The sequence below is a fragment of the Apium graveolens genome, chromosome 8 (assembly GCF_009905375.1).
Source record: "Apium graveolens cultivar Ventura chromosome 8, ASM990537v1, whole genome shotgun sequence".
NCBI classification, from domain to species: Eukaryota; Viridiplantae; Streptophyta; class Magnoliopsida; order Apiales; family Apiaceae; genus Apium; species Apium graveolens.
Genome location: NC_133654.1, coordinates 974,178 through 991,128, shown reverse-complemented (window position 1 = coordinate 991,128; position 16,951 = coordinate 974,178). Strand labels below are relative to the sequence as shown.

Sequence of the window (16,951 nt, the reverse complement as noted above, 5' to 3'; positions counted from 1 at the left end):
CCCTCATACAGACCTATAAGCCAGTTTTTTAAATGCGGAATGCATAGGAAATTAAAAAGGAAGAAAACTAAGTGAACTGTAATGAGTTTTGACCCTTGTTACTGAAGCTCTCTGCAGTCACTGTGTTCTCTTATCACCAAGCTTCTGCTTGAATACTAATAATTAAAATACGATATGCACAAATCTACTATCCCATTTTCACTTTATATGACAAGATGATTACACACACCAAATTGAAGGACTTGAATAAAAAGTTCAATTCTGTTTTGTCCCCACAATTCTCCACGTTAAAATAAAGAAAACTGGGACACTGTTGTTGTCCCTCTTTCTTCCCTACTATTCATCAAGTGAAAGTGCTTTGATCATGTTGTGGTGTCTATTATCATCTTGCCCTTGCCTTGTTAGAGCAATAATAATATAAAGTGCAATTCCCCTCTTCTATTCCATTAACAATATCAACCTAAAACTTACCCCCCGGAAAAAAATCCACTAAAGCAAAGCCACCTCTCCTTTTCCTATTGTTTTGAGTGGATCTTTTTCCATGTTTAGTCACATAAAAAGAATAAATCATGGATTTTGCATATTTGTTTCCAATCATGTAGATAAATGAATATAGACAAGTGAGTAACATTGCTGAAACAATATTATTTCCGATCCTAACATAATAGAAATATAATATATTTTTAATCTCGAGAAATGAATACAAAATTTCGGCTTCAAGGATATTCATTATCATTTACTGGAGTCATGTTATAGTGTTGATGATAAAAGTACTGAGTTCAAGGAAATTACATTTGCTACCAGTGACTGAGCTGTTTGCTAGCTTGGGGGAACAAAAGCTAGCAATATAGCATCATCCAGTATCCCACTTTCTCCCATGTGTAGGAGAGCCTTTTATTCATGTCAAATTGCATTCATTTAGTCCCCCCCCCCGTCTGCTTTAGTAATAACCATTTCTTGATTAATTAACACTTCACATCTAAGCATTCATTATTATACCAACTTCTTATCACTACATGTTAGTTTGACTCTGATTGTTTGTTGATGTGTACAACACTCCCTATAACTTGCAGTACAGCAATATAAATCTGATTATTGTTATATAAGTAGCATATGTCCTACTAATACTAGGCAAAAAGAAGCACACTTGGTAATTATACATGTTCATGCAGAAAGGAGTTGAAGATACAAATTGTTGTTAGCTGTTGCAGACTTGGATCTTTAAAGCCAGACAAGATTACTGTAACCTGTCTGATAATTTCCTCACACTACACAAATCAACGCGCTAATCCCTTTTGTTATCCTTTAAGTATGCAAATATTGCAGCTAAATAAAACGCACCATATCATTTAAATTGTGATTTATAACCTCAGCAAGTATCTGAGAAAGATAAAGATAGAAAATACATGAAGCCAAAGGCTGAAAATATATAACTTTAAGATCTAGTTTTCAAGTTAAACAACTAAACTGGATTCTTGTTTATCGCCTTTTTAAACTCGTATCCTTTATACCATACTTGGGGACTATATTATCCAACTCATTCCGTTTCCCCTTGGCTTTCTGAAGGACATCGGATCAATTCCAAAATTTTGATAACCTCTTCCATATCTGGACGATTTGATGGAACTTGAGATGCACAGATTAGGCCAAGCTTTATCACGGGAATTGCCTCCTCCACTGGGAAGTTGCCCTGAAGCTTTCTGTCCACACAATCTTCTGATTTACCTTCATCCAGTGCTTCCCTCACCATGTCACATAGCACCACCACATCATCTTCCATATATTCCACAGGTCTATTTCCTGTTACTATTTCGAGAATCAGAATTCCAAACCCGTAAATGTCACATTTTTCCGTTATCTTTACAGTTTGACAGGCAAACTCAGGAGCCATGTACCCAAGCGCACTCTGAATCTTGCTGCTTAAATTATAACGATCCAATAATGGCAACAGACTAGCCAGGCCAAAGTCTCCCACCTTAGCTTCAAAACAACTTCCTATCAAGATGTTACTAGGTTTCAAATTATAGTGAATTACATTCAAGCGATGCAAATGTTCCAGACCTTTAGCTGTCCCCAAAATTATATTAAATCTCTGTTTCCAAGAAAGGCAATTTTCAAACTGTTCCCCATGAAGATGCATGTACAAACTTCCATTGCAGACATACTCGTTGATGAGCAGCTGTAAAGATTGAGTCCAGTAATAACCTTCAAGTGCTACAAGATTCTGGTGCCTTATCTTTCCAAGCTTCTTGACCTCCCTCTCGAAGTCTTCTTGAGATTTCATCAGACCAGAAGCATTTAGCTTCTTAATGGCAACTGATCGTCCATCTCGAAGAGCTGTCTCATAAACAATGCCAAAGCCACCATGCCCAATTTCACAATCTTTGTTGAGCAGACCATGAGCCCCATCGACAAATTCAGAATCACCAGAAAACATAACAAGCTTGCCATAGTTGGACTCACTTGTATGGGAAGGGCTAAATTCATCCCCGCCATATATATTAAGGGATGTAGCAGCACCTGACATGGAAGAACGAGCATGAAGATTAAGGATAGCAACTGTTAGAACTCCAAGAGCTATCAAGACGGCTGCACCAATAGCAATAAGAGCTGAAATACTGAGTATAATTTTCTTGTGGTGGAGATTAGGCGAGAGAGAACCGTGATTGGAGGAGCCAGAAGATGAATCTGGGTTAAGGACGATAGGTTTTGGATGGGTAGCATTGCATGAATTATTCATGATAGAGCCACATAGGCTTGGGTTACCAACTAGTGAAGAAAGAGGTATGCTGTCAAAGAAGCCACCAACAGGCAATTCACCCTGTAGGTTATTGTGGGAAATATTAAAATTATGAAGGTAAGAAAGGTTAGTCAGCTCCTTGGGTAAGCTTCCAGAGAGCTGGTTAAAGGAGAAATCTACAGTCTGCAGTTCAGTGAGATTCGCGATTACCATTGGAACAGAACCTGTAAGATTGTTCTGAGAAAGAATCCTGGGCAGGACAAAAAATCATACAAACAAAAATAATCAGTAATGTTGTACCACGATTCGCCTAGATGTCTGCAGATATAAAATGAATAAAAATGCAACAAATGTGTAGTAGAACAGTAGAAACCTACCCTCCCAAGAATTGAACTAGGGCTACGAGGATTAGCCATTACAGTAGACCAGAATTATCAAGATAATGTCGGTTGACAAGACAATGCAGATTATTAAAGCTCTAGCGCAATGACTATTAGTATTACAGTAAAAACAGTTTCATAACCAAGGTTTTTAGCCCAATCTATATAACTTTACAAGGATATAAAAGACTTGGTAAAAGCATAAGTGGTAGGAAACTTACAATGTGGTGAGAGATGAGCAATTTCCGATTTCAAGTGGAATCTCACCAATCAGAAAGTTATTCTCCAACCACAGTTCTAGCAATGCTGCTGCACCACCAATGCCAGAGGGGATGCTTCCATTTAGCCAATTATGGCTCAGATCAAGAACACGAGCGGCTTTTAGTTCACCAAAAGTTGCAGGAATTGAACCAACTAAAAAGTTCCTAGACATATTCAAGAATTGTAATCTACTCAAGTTTCGGACGCCAGATGGAATTTCACCGAATAATGCATTAGAAGACAAATCTAGGACCTGGATACTTTGATAAGAAGCTGAGATTAACATACTAAAAGGATATTCTACACTTCCATTTAGCCTGTTCCCTGAAAGAGAAACAGTCTCCAATCCTAACTCAAAAATCCATGCAGGAAGATTACCAGCCAACAAATTCCAGCTAACATCCAGAGTCTTAAGCGATATACAATTTTTCAGTGACTCCGGTAAGCTTCCTGTAAATTGGTTTGTAGACAAATTCAGTTGTTTCAGGAATTGAAGTTCTCCTATTGAGTATGCAACCTCACCAGAAAAATTATTAGCAGACAAATCCAATGTCTCAAGGCTTCTCATATTAGAAATCCAGTCGGGAAATTCACCGGATAGTAAATTTCCTCCTAAATCAAGAGAATTGCACAAGCTAAGTTTCTGCATTGACCAAGGAAGTTCCCCAGACAAAAGATTGTCGCTAAAATCTAATGATTTGAGCAATAAGCATCCGCCAATGTCATCCGGTAGTTGTCCATAGAACCTGTTCTTTCTCAAGCTCACAGCTCTTAAATCATACAAACTCTGAATTCCCCGTGGAATCACACCTTCCAACAAATTATCAGAAAGATCAAGCGAACGCAGAGCAGTGAGAGACCAAATTCCAGAAGGCAATTGGCCCGAAAGGCTGTTAGATGAGAAGTTAACACCCTTGAGTGTTGAACATGAAGAAAAAGTATTCGGGATTGGACCAGTAAGATTATTTTTGGCAAGAGAAATAACACGCAATGATCTGCATTGCAGAAAGAGCTGATCAGGGATGAAACCGGAGAAACTATTATGACTTAGATCAATCACCTGCAAGTTATCGAACTGGGAGAGAATAGCAGTAATGGGGCCAGTAAAGTTGTTATTGGAGAGGGATAATTTGTGAAGAAACTCTAGTCGAAGGAGGCCTCTGCCAATGTGACCGGAGAGTGAGAGGCCATCAAGGTGAAGCTCTGTTACCCTATTGGTGTAAGTATGGCATTTGATACCAAACCAGTTGCAGGGAGATGAGTCATCTTCATTCCAAGAAGTGAGCTTGGAGAGTGGATCATTGAGGTCAGCTTTGAAGACAATTAAACCAAGAATATCATCACTAAAAGCACCAGGTGAGGAATCAGAGTAAACATGCAGGGGAGTGAGAAACACAAAAAAAACAAGTGATGACAACAAGCTTAGCAGCATTCTTATGTAAGAAATGAAGATTATATTAGAAAGTTCTGATTTTAAAAGTGGTGTAAGGAAATAGGGGAGTGTAGATGCATAAATATATATGTGTAATGCAAGAAAGTGATGATTTTTATGGAGTGGTGCTGATGATAATTACAAAAGAAATGTTGGGTTGTAGGTAAAATTTAAGTAGTGTAAGTAGCATGTGTATAGAGATAGTGAGTTTTGCAGGAGGAGGAGAGTGATGGAAATGATATGAGAGCAAAGAAGAAGAAAAGGAGAAGAGTAATTAATACTCCACCATCACCACATTTAAAATAAAGGAGGGAGGGGGGGGGAGAGATGTCAGTATAGTATAGTAGTAGTATTTATTACTATGATTATTATAAATAAGTACAGGTTTGTGGGGGAGAGCATTGAGGAGTAGAAGAAGGAGCATCAGAAGCTTTTTATTATAATGTTCCACTCCACATTCCCCCAAGAGTAGAGCATTCAATTCTGTCTGTCTTTCTAAAGGGAGAGAGGGGGGAGAGAGATTTAAAAAAACTGGGAGAGAGAGAGGGAGAGAGAGAGAGAGATGGTAAACACAAGAGTGTTTGATAACTAATGATACAAAATGATGAAGAAATATGTGTAAAGTGTGGGAGTGCAATGAGGAAAAATAAAGAAAGACAAGGCAGGCTGTCTCAAACCCTCTTTAAGGAGACTATCTCTTTAGCAGTAGATTTGTTGTTCTATCTACTCATCTCTTCTTCCTTCTTTTTATTTTCCCACTTTTTCTCAGCAGCTAGTCCTTAAAAACATGAAACGTAACAATAACATCTTCATGGAGTATTAATTATAGTTGACATTATATTTTTGCTTGAGAAGCAGACAAAAAGAAAAAGGGTAATGTGGGTGAATTATCTGTGTATGAAAATTAAAGAGACCCTTTGACTTAAACATGTTCCTATTTTCCTCGATCACAACAACATGCATTCTTATTTTAGTGTGATGTTTAGCAGTACTATATACAACCATGTCTACGAGTAATACGAATTCTCATTTTTAAAAAAAGGTTCAATAATTTATGGTATACTAGTTCTGAACTATGTCTATGCAGCATCCAATGCTAAGCAAGTAAGCAGCTAAACGTTTTAAACAACTATTTTTCGGAGTGTCGAGGAAGCTTCAGCAAAAAAAATTAGCCTACACATACGAAAGTAATAAAAGAACATCCCAGTCAAACGGTGTCTGCCTCGCTTCCTTTGCGGAAGGTCAAGGGTCCAGATTTTGTTAAATACAAGGCCGGTGGGTGAATGTAGTTCATTATACAAAGAAAGAAAGTTAATAATTTACATAAACACAATACAACAATTCCTTTCAACCATCAAAACCGAGTCATATAAGTTATCTAATGTCAGGTAGAGAAACTATTACACCGCGATAAATAAATACTAGGGCAGACTGCAACAGGAGTCCGGGATAATCTACTACTAATGTCCAAGTTCGTTCTTCACTATATGTTCCACATTTAGATGTTCCCATGTGAATGATGATTAGGAACTTCAGGCTGGTTATCCAAGGGCATATACTGTGCCATAATTGCACGAATTTCTGAATCCATATATCTCTGCACAAGATATAAATGGTGAGTGATTGTATATTACTTGTATGTTCTCCATATGCAAATCATGAGTGCTTATGATATGTACGGGGATGCTTATAATATGCAACAATATAGGGATCTAAGTATAGGCATTTGGCAAATGTGATGCCTTATGATATATAACTTTAAAACTAAAACTCTAAAAGTACTTTTGCTTGCCATTTCAACCTTCAGCATTGCATTAAGCATACCCTATTACAAGAATAATAAATAACAACAAACCGCCTAAAGAACATTTAACAAGGTAGCACTCTCTTATTATGTAATGTTTTGCACTCTAACCTACAGAACATAAAATCCAGATATCAGTAAATAAAACAAGACTTACCCGGATCCTGTACTTGTACACTGCATATCCTCCAACTCCAGCAGCAGCCAAACCAAGAATGATAACCCAAACAAAGCCCCAGCTGACCTCTGCATTAACATCTTTACCTGCAGATCCCCCCAATTATTGATCTTAGAAGTAGCAAACAATAATATGATTTTTTAACAATGCTCGAAAATTAGAATATAAAATAATTAGTTTACATCTCTTTAAAACTACTGTAACCTATACCAAACAACTCCATTCAATAACCCAATGCTTTTAGCTGCAAAATAAAATTCAACGGAAGCTTCCAGGCTCCAGCTAACTAAATTTTAAACTACAAGAGAAACTTGGCAGTCCGCACATATGAAACTCATAAATTCTCACTATGTTCATAACAACCAGTGAAACAAATGGAGACTCCTAAAACCTTAAGGTAATAGGTGAAGAGTGTAATAAGAGCATAATACCACTGCATATGAAAAATTTAAGTTCAAGTCATCAAGACAATACAATAAAGCATTAACAAATCAGGCAGCCAAGATTTCATAAATTTCGTCCTACTACAACGCAAGTAATAAAACCTTAATAAATTAGGCAGCCACGATTTCATAAATTCGTTCAACAATCAAATTAATAGATTAAAATGCTGATAATTTGGTGTAACTAGACTCGTATAAGAAAAAATTTACTCACTTATACAGGTATCATGTTCTCGCATGTACAATAAATTGCCACTGCAGCTGCAGTCATAACTACCCCAGGTATTCTTGCATTTGCACTCCGGGCATTGGCATGCTGTTTTTGCTTTGCATTCATCAATATCTATAATAAATCAAATAAATGAGATGAATAAGATTTCAAAGAATTGGATATTTAAAGTGACCAATCATGGTTCATGAAAATTAGGTAGAGGACAAAGCCTCGTGAAAGATGCATACAAAAGCATATCAAAGATGTTCACCCTGTCCAAATCTTTATAAACTTAACCCTCCATTTGATCTCAATATATATTTAAAAAAAAAAAATTAACAAGCATAAATTATCAAAAGAACTAAACAAATATATAACCACAAAGCAAAAACTAAACAAACGATATCTCAACAAAAATAATATATACAGAGATAATTTCAAACAAAATATTAAACACAATGCAAAAACTAGAAAAATACAGAGAAACAAATGAACAAAATTAGAAGATAGAATATGTAAAAGTGTGAAAACTACTGACCTAAGCATCTAGATTAATGGATCGAGAGAGGCATAGAGAAAATAAATTTTGAACTTTAAACCTCTCAATATTACTTAATTAGTAATATCGCTTTCTACAAGGGAATAAATAATTTTTATTGTTTTTGTAAAGTTTTACGAATTTTAAACATACAAGGTATACGTTCGAGGCCTTTTAAACATACACAACTTTTAAATGTACTTTTGTTAGATATTTATATATCGCATATAGTAAGAGGGAAGTACAAAGGTAAAAATTAGAGAAACTTCATATCAAGAAATAATTTCTTAAAGACCTGTATCAAGTTTGTAAATATGCTTTTATACTTCATAGTTAGGCGTACATTTCCAACATGCTACTTTGAAATGAATATGTGTACGCCAACATGCTACTTTGAAATGAATATGAAAAGAGCAATTTACATACAATTTAAATAGAGCATTCAGAAGAATTAGTTAGTCGGCAATTTTACACTAGTATCAGTAACTTGCATGAGACAGATTCCAGAATCCAGAGATCCATAATCACAGAGGCTCGCAGAGTTAATTAGGTTGATGCAAACAATTTAGTTAAAATGTTTCAATTAAGTGTTGTAGGCTTACACAGCTATCTTGCGCTTACTCTTTAAATTAGACTAAAAAAGCAATTCAAGACTATGGCCAAAAGATTCAAGAGACAAACAGTGAGAATTGACTAATGACTCGACATTAACAAAAAAACAAGAACCATAATGCACCTTCACAATTGTTAACTCCGTCACCCTTGAATCCTGGTGGGCACTTGCAACCTTTTGTATGGTCATCCTGAAAAATTTATATTATATATTTGAGTGAAGAAAAAAAGATCAAGAAAATAGAAAATTTAAAACCATGGGTATACCAAATATCTTTCTTTCTATAACTATGGACAAGAATTAGGCATTTAAGTATTGTGTCATTATTATGACAATTGACAGAACTACAAGCAAAGCCTAATTTCAACTGAAATGAGACTTGTAACTTTCACATAATGTTCTTGTCGTATTTAGAGGTCTATACTGATGTCTGGAAAAAATGCTCACCGTCCGGAGCGAGGCCTGACACGCAGGGCATAAATGTGCTAATCCATATATTATACTTCAAAAACAAAGCTAAAAGCGGTACTTCTTATCTCGATTTTAGTTCACTTGTACGAATGTTTTCCCAATATTAAAAGATTTTATTATACCATGTCCAGTTTGTTTACCCTCTTTAGTGTGTCCCTCATCTCTTGTTTTACTCTTTGTCTTGTACCTTCGTATTTGTAATATTCTCTTTCTTACACTTTTTCTTCTTGATTTTGCTGCGGTACTTATATTTTTCATCTTTCTTCCAAGTTCAACCCACTCCTACCTTTTCTAATCACTTCTTTATTGTCTTTTTTGTGTATATTAAGGTTCTATACTGTCAACTAATATTTAAATAGTTTATTATGATATCATATTATTGCTCTTTATTTTGCCTCATGAGGTTGTGCCTATTTGTGTCTATTCATTTAGGTTGTCTGGAAAAAATGCTCACCGTCCGGAGCGAGGCCTGACACGCAGGGCATAAATGTGCTAATCCATATATTATACTTCGAAAACAAAGCTAAAAGGGGTACTTCTTATCTCGATTTTAGTTCACCTGTACGAATGTTTTCCCAATATTAAAAGATTTTATTATACCATGTCCAGTTTGTTTACCCTCTTTAGTGTGTCCCTTATCTCTTGTTTTACTCTTTATATTTGTCTTGTACCTTCGTATTTGTAATATTCTCTTTCTTACACTTTTTCTTCTTGATTTTGCTGTGGTACTTAAATTTTTCATCTTTCTTCCAAGTTCAACCCACTCCTACCTTTTCTAATCACTTCTTTATTGTCTTTTTTGTGTATATAAAGGTTCTATACTGTCAACTAATATTTAAATAGTTTATTATGATATCATATTATTGCACTTTATTTTGCCTCATGAGGTTGTGCCTATTCGTGTCTATTCATTTAAGGTGTCTATTTACATGTAAACAGTTGCATAAAAAAATTAAATGAGATGCAACAGCCCGCTAGAAAGAGTAAGAAAATTCAATAAAACCACTCACAATGCAAGCAGAATATGTCCGGCCATTCTGGGTTTTCTTCCAGCAGCCTCCATTGTTAATCTCGCAGCGTAAAGATCCGGAAGCTGTCAAATATTACAGATAAAGATGAGATACTGACTTCAAAGGCCAAATAAGCGGCTTATACTATACAAAAGAGTATCACTGGCGCGATATTTTATTTTTTCAAATCTAACCTTCACAGTGAGTATAACCATCACCAGCAAACTTTACTCCCTGCACAACTGGGCATTGACATACCCGTCCACGAAATGTATCCTATGACACATGTACATTAGATAAGACACAGTCATTAATTTTTACTAAGACCATCTCCAACCCATAACACTAAAATAGTATAAAATCAACCATTCACACTATATTTTATTGTCAAAATTACACCATTCATAAAAAAAACTCCAACCCATTCACACTATATTTTACACTAAATGTCTAAATAAAGATATGATATTCTTACTTTTCCAAAAGCAAATAGCTTGTTTGGATATAATAGGATATAAATGGGATATGGTGGGAATAAATTTGTTTTTGTTAATAAAGGCAAGGGCATAGTAGGAATTATGAATTACACCAAATTGGTGTAAAAATTACACCAAATGTACTTTTGACACCAAATTTGGTGTCACGCTATTCATTTGGTGTAACTTTCACACTATTATAGTGTTGGGTTGGAGTTGGTTTTACACCAAAACTTACACTATTATAGTGTTATAGTGTTGGGTTGGAGATGCTCTCCCATTGCACCAATTTGGTGTAACTTCACACTAAATTGGTGTAAAAATCACACTAAAATTTAGATCATCTCTAACCTATTTACACCAAACTTCACACTAAAATGTGATCTTTTTTGTTTTGGAAGCATATTCTTCTTCTTTTTTGGGTAGAAAAGTAATGATGTGTTTTGGCTAAAGGATACAAGGAGAGTATTGGAATTTTGAAAAACTCTATAAATTTTGGTGCAACACCAAATTTGGTGCAATTTTTAGTGTCACCAAAATGGTGCGACTTTTAAAGTTGGGTTGGAGTAAACTTTTACACTAAAATGGTGTAAAAGTATGTTTTTAGAGTTCCATTGGAGATGGTCTAAGATATGAATAACACATCCCACATGCATTCAAATGGTAATCACCTTGCATGCAGTAATATTAGCAGCTTTATCTTGCCAGCATCCACCATTGTTTTCTAGACACTCATTTGTTTGTATTTCTGCAAGGAGTACCGTCAGAAAAGCATGTAAGCACAACGCGTCACCATAAAAAGCCAGCTTCATGAAAGTACTACTTCAACATCAAACACGAAAAAACCAAACAGTAAACTTATATATGCTGGCTTTTATGGTCATTCTTTGGAGACAAGCCATGAAACTCCGTAGAAGTTCATTTAGTGAACCTCATTTTTTTCCCGCTAAGTTTAGTGAACCATATTGTTTTCCTTCACGTATGATTTCAGATTCTAGTTTTACATTTTCTTAATTAGACTGCAGCTTGTAGTTATATGTTGCCCATACAACACTGAAAGCAGTGATATCTGTTGCATGCAGTCACTAGTTTAAAAGAAACACTTGCATCCACCAAAGAGCTGGCTGTCAACCGCAAGATTAAATTAAATGTCCAGGTAACTCATCACATATTAAAAAGAGCCGAGGAGTATCAATGTCTAAGCCCAAAATAACCAAATGATAAGCCCCAACAAGAAAACCAAGAAAACTATACTCATCAAAACATACGAGCCAGAGACAGGACTATGTCAAGATACCCCTATTGCAACACTTTGGTAGTGTTAGTGGATCAGAATTAATATAATTTCTCAGAGTACATGGAGCCAACATAAGGTAATTTCAACAACTGAGGTAACATGATAATTATCCATGAATTCTAAAATGTGTGTGGGCGCACAGGTGTGTGTAAGTAAACTGTATATTAGAAAATAAATTTTGAATAGTCAAAATTTAAGCGTTCACCTTCACTTAAACATACATCTGGTTCGGTGGTCTCCTCAAAACCTGAACAAATGGCTTTGAGGACAGCTCCTTTATCCAGCTTACCTGTAACAATAAACAATTAGTTTCAGAAACATAATTTTTAGAAGGAAGGTGTGCGATTTAACTATATACCTCTATACTGCCTGTTGTTTATCACCAGAGTTGGCAGAATTGTCACGTCACCACGAGAACCTTTTCCAATCTAAAACAAGAAAACTGATTACTTTGCTGATGACATTTATGAAAACCTGGGGGGGGGGGTATTAATCTTCCAGGAAAACGAACCTGTGCTTCTTGTTCAGTCTTCAGAATGGTGTTATCTACATCTGCAGTAGGATCTCCTATACACTTGTCAATTTGCTTCAGATCGACACCTACATTATAATTTTGCTGGATCAATTAGCATCATCTACACTCTCGTTATCCAGATAGCTAAACAACTTTGAAAGAATCAAGAGAACTTAAATCATGCTTATTTTTGCCTTGTAAATTTAAAATCACAGAACACACAGATGTTTTTTATTGATTTGGATTCATGGTTAATTGTACAAATGCAATTTTCAAGATAAATCAAGGCTTCTAATCATCCTTGTCAAGGCGTAAAGGCAATGCTAGCGCCAGTGCACCGCCTAACCGCGCTCGCCTAGGCGACCATTAGACGAATTATACGTTTAGCTACATATTGCAGAACACATTATTTTATGAATCATTTACTATAAACATCACTATTTTAATAAAATTCTGGCAAAATTCATACATTTTAAAGGTAGAACATCGCAAAATATATTGTTCTGCAAAAGATTCTTAGTTTGCAGAACAAGGATGTTAACATTCCAGAATATACATGTTCTACTAGTAAAATATCTAAAATTTGCAATATATTCATTAAAATAGTGATATTTATATAACATGATTCGCAAAACAATATATTCTGCAATATTTTACGTAATATTTTATTGCAGAACGTATCTGGACTCCAGGACTTCACAAAAAACAAGGACTCCATAGAACTTTCTTCTATATCTATATATATATATATATGCTGTAATAAAATAGGATAACTATAATAAAATTACTGAAATATTGTGTGCAAATTACAAACACGTGTATATAATATGTCTATGTGCGTGTGAGTATTTGTAAAGATTAAAAGAATAATAACATGATAGAATAATTTTGAAACATTTCTTTGGCAGGAGATGATTCGTTCTCCTTTTGCCTTATTAGAACGTTGTAGATACTAGATGAGATTTTACTGGTGAGTTTTGACGGACATAATGTTTTGGGCTGGGTTGAACTGAAACTAGGCGGAAATAAGACGGAATTAGGCAGACTAGGCGGGCCTAGGTGTCGCCTACCCCTCAAAAACAAAGGCAAGTCTGCCGCCTAGGCGCTGCCAATGCCCTGGCGGGACACAACAAGGAAATACAAGGCTGGGCTCGACGATCGGGAGCAGAAAATTAAATCCGGATTGGCCGAATAAAAGCCCTATTAAAGTAAGCTTTGTCTGCTCTTGCGCCTACGCGACGCCTTGACAGCTATGCTTCTGATATTTATTAGTTGCAGAGGTGTCTACTTAGATTAAAAGACATAAATCAATAAAATGACCCAACAGAATCATTGTATGTTTCAGTGCATGACTACGATTTTATTTAGCACTGAATTCTAAGAAGGTTTCATGCCTTAAACTATCAGTTCACTGTATAGTTGTCAATACTTATATTTTGATAGAAGGGATAATAAATTAGTGGAAACAATTAATCATTTCTCGTCAACTAAGTCCACTAAATTCATTCCCAAAACAAAAGGCACTTTCCGTCAAAAAAATCAAAGTCAAAAACATATTTTAAATGAGTATATAGATTAACCTATTACATATAAGGAAGGTGATTAGTAATGAAGAACATGGTCTTAAATATCTACGCTATATATTAAGTAGTTTGGTGATGATACATACATATATATTTATAGACACAGACACACACACATACGTATATGGAATTGAACAGTTATTAGCAGCAGTATGCGGAGACAGAAAAGTCTGCAGAAGCAGAAGAGACTAAATTTAGCATAAGTTATTCACTACTATTCTTTTTGTGGCTGTGGCATGTGGTCAATTACAGCAATCAAATGCTCAAACACATGCCTCCATCGAGATTTGCACCCTGGACCTCTTATTACCGAGAGGAGAGGGGTATCTTTAGGCTAAAGCCTTGCAGATGAATCAGGTTTATACTCTGCCTAGATAGGAGTTCACATAACATCATATCAGGCTTTTGGACCAACCAGATATGGAAAATAAGGAAACAGAGGTAAATATTAATCTATTACTTAAAAAGGGATTTCAAATGCAAATTAATAACTTGGTTCTATCTACGATCTCAAATTAGCAAATTAAAATAAAACATTATTATATAAATCAGGGACTAACCAAGTGATTGAATAACTTGATCTGCACATTCTTTCGTGTACTTTTTGTCTTTCATTGGGCAGCGAATAGCAAAATCTGTCACATAGTCCCACCAAAGCCATGGTTTTTTGTTTTCATTTGCCACTTTATAAAGACATGCCTGACGTAGATTTTGAACAACCACATCTTTGCCATCATAACCTTTACTAAAGTCCTGGTCCGGATCTGGTGCACAATACCTCCCATGATTGATGCACTGAGACTTGCACTGTTTGCTCAATGTAAACGCCTCTGGGCAATACCAAGTGATGTAGTGTGGCGTAAACTGCGTGTACCCTTTCCGTTCAAGTATCTGAGCCACTCCCTTGAAGTTCTTCACAAACTCTATCTGGCTTTCACACTTGGGGCCACACTCATCATTGCTATTCGTCCAAAACTCGTATTCGACACGTTCGTCAGGATGTGGCAACGCTTCCCTCCAATCAAGATTTATGTTAACCATGTCGCCATTGGATAGAGCTTTTTTGATGCTATCCCCTAGAGATTTACTAATTAATGCTGACGGAACAGTGATGTTTTGCAAATAATCTGCACGTGCATCTTCTTCCTCGGGAGTATCCATGGTTATCAAAGGCTCAACCCTGTCATCTGCAACGAGAATAGCTGCTGCTCCAGCATTTTGTGCATTCCAGGCCTTGAGTGTGAAATAGCATTCTGCCAGTTTTGTTATTACGAGTATATATTAAGACACTTATCCTATATCCTATCTTTACAGTACAATTCAAGACCAGTGATTTAACCTATTCATACAGCTCATTTTTTCAAATTAAGTATGCCACGCCGCAAAGGAGTAAGATTCGGGGAAAGGAATACAATTTATAAGCAAAAAAAATACCAAATAAAGAAAAATGAATAGATTCTGACAACTATAGACTGACAGTATATAGCCCTCTCTGTGAGTTGCAATAAATAGACCATAACAAATAAAAAAGACAACAGCTTTAACTATAAATCATGCTTAAAAGGGGAAGTAACTACTAACTAGTATACAATCAAGGGCAAAATATAGCAGTATGAATATACGAGTATCAATGGCAAAAAGACAAGAGCTTAAAATTGTATAATATGAAAATTGATTGTAAGTAATTACCCCCTCGATCAGCAAGAAGAAAGATAGGCAAACTTCCAGGCTTGGATTTGAAAGAAGCATCAAGATCATCAAAGGTCTTACAAGCTTTTTGATTGGATTTAGGATAAACAACAGCACCAACAAGTGTACCACCATATTGAGGAATACCAAAATTACCAATTGCACATTCATATGTGTCTTTCAACTTATCTGGTGAAGTCACTTTTAAGCTATTCTTCTCCACCACAAATCTACCCATACAAAACTCTAACCACATCATCATATTTACTACTAGTAAAAATCCTAACTTTTTCCTCATCTTGCCGATTGATTATATAAAAACAAGATCACAACTGATTACGAGTAACCCAGATCACAAATCTTGATTACTTGAAACCCCAAGTCACTCAGATCATAAAAAGATCAAATCTTTATAGTTGTCGGAACTAGTATAGAAGAAGCAGAAGAAGATGAACACAAATGAGGAGTCTTTGAGGTGAAAAAGAAAAACAAAAAAAAAATACTCCAGAGTCAATTTGGGATGAAGTAGAAAATAAAATAGTTCTCGATTTCACGTGTAAATTGGGAATAATATGTGCTATTTTATATTATATTTTTCTGTTTGTTTTCTGTTCTTCCTATCCAACCATATTTGAACAAGGATTAAACGAGTTTTTTTATTTAGACCAAGTGCAAATTAAAGAAGGAATAAATTCGTTGCTTAATATACAAGTAATATGAGACCTATGGGTTACTTGTTTCATTTTTAAATATATATGGTAAAATTATTATTTAAAAAACATAAAATTTATAATTTATTTCATTTTTTATCATATATAATTATAAATTTTAATAATCAAATTAAAATCAAAATCACATATTTTATTATTTAAAAAATTATTGAAATTAATGAAAAAAAAATAATTAATTTTATAATAAAATTATAGTAAAATCACATTTATTAAAAATTATTACAATATAGAATGAAAATAAAAATAAAAATAATTTTAAAATAAATTATTACATTATAGTAAAATTATTCTAGATACAAACACTTAAAAAATAATTTTTTTTACAAACCGTAAACTTAATTATTAAAAATTCAATCAAAAAATTAATATTATTTTCTTTTGAAATAAAAGAGAATTAAGTATCTACTAAAATAATTAAATTCCTTAGGAAGAAATAATGGTATTGAAAAGAAAATTAAAATATAAAATTTTCTCTTTAAAATCATTCACGAATAAATTTAATATTTTTAATTTATGTGAATGTAAGATTCATATGGTAGGATATCATCATTTATTTTCTAAAAATTTATCTATCCGTATA

The 16,951-nt window shown here is 34.7% G+C and overlaps 2 protein-coding genes across 2 annotated transcripts; both read right to left on the bottom strand.

Moving 5' to 3' along the window:
* Positions 1 to 1,345: 1,345 nt before the first annotated feature.
* On the bottom strand, positions 1,346 to 5,380 carry LOC141677769 (putative LRR receptor-like serine/threonine-protein kinase IRK). The gene is made up of 2 exons (XM_074483833.1): positions 3,342 to 5,380; positions 1,346 to 2,990 (listed from the first exon to the last, which is right to left on the bottom strand). The coding sequence occupies exons 1-2, from the start codon at positions 4,811 to 4,813 to the stop codon at positions 1,538 to 1,540; spliced, it is 2,925 nt and encodes a 974-aa protein (XP_074339934.1). The 5' UTR covers positions 4,814 to 5,380; the 3' UTR covers positions 1,346 to 1,537.
* Positions 5,381 to 6,000: 620 nt separating this feature from the next.
* Positions 6,001 to 16,177, bottom strand: LOC141677770 (vacuolar-sorting receptor 1-like). The gene is made up of 12 exons (XM_074483834.1): positions 15,641 to 16,177; positions 14,512 to 15,204; positions 12,366 to 12,454; positions 12,213 to 12,282; positions 12,060 to 12,143; positions 11,229 to 11,305; positions 10,276 to 10,357; positions 10,082 to 10,164; positions 8,724 to 8,790; positions 7,453 to 7,581; positions 6,775 to 6,881; positions 6,001 to 6,410 (listed from the first exon to the last, which is right to left on the bottom strand). Exons 1-12 carry the CDS (start codon positions 15,936 to 15,938, stop codon positions 6,312 to 6,314), a joined length of 1,878 nt encoding a protein of 625 aa, XP_074339935.1. The 5' UTR covers positions 15,939 to 16,177; the 3' UTR covers positions 6,001 to 6,311.
* Positions 16,178 to 16,951: the final 774 nt, after the last annotated feature.

Bases quoted from the DNA above. Each gene is read 5' to 3' on its own strand.
- LOC141677769 (XM_074483833.1), bottom strand. From the start codon at position 4,813: ATGCTGCTAAGCTTGTTGTCATCACTTGTTTTTTTTGTGTTTCTCACT. The intron at 2,991-3,341 runs GTAAGTTTCCTA...TGTCCTGCCCAG, and splicing joins TGCTCATCTCTCACCACATT to GATTCTTTCTCAGAACAATC.
- LOC141677770 (XM_074483834.1), bottom strand. From the start codon at position 15,938: ATGAGGAAAAAGTTAGGATTTTTACTAGTAGTAAATATGATGATGTGG. The intron at 11,306-12,059 runs GTGAACGCTTAA...TACTCCTTGCAG, and splicing joins AGATGTATGTTTAAGTGAAG to AAATACAAACAAATGAGTGT. The intron at 10,358-11,228 runs GTGATTACCATT...CATGTGTCATAG, and splicing joins CTAATATTACTGCATGCAAG to GATACATTTCGTGGACGGGT.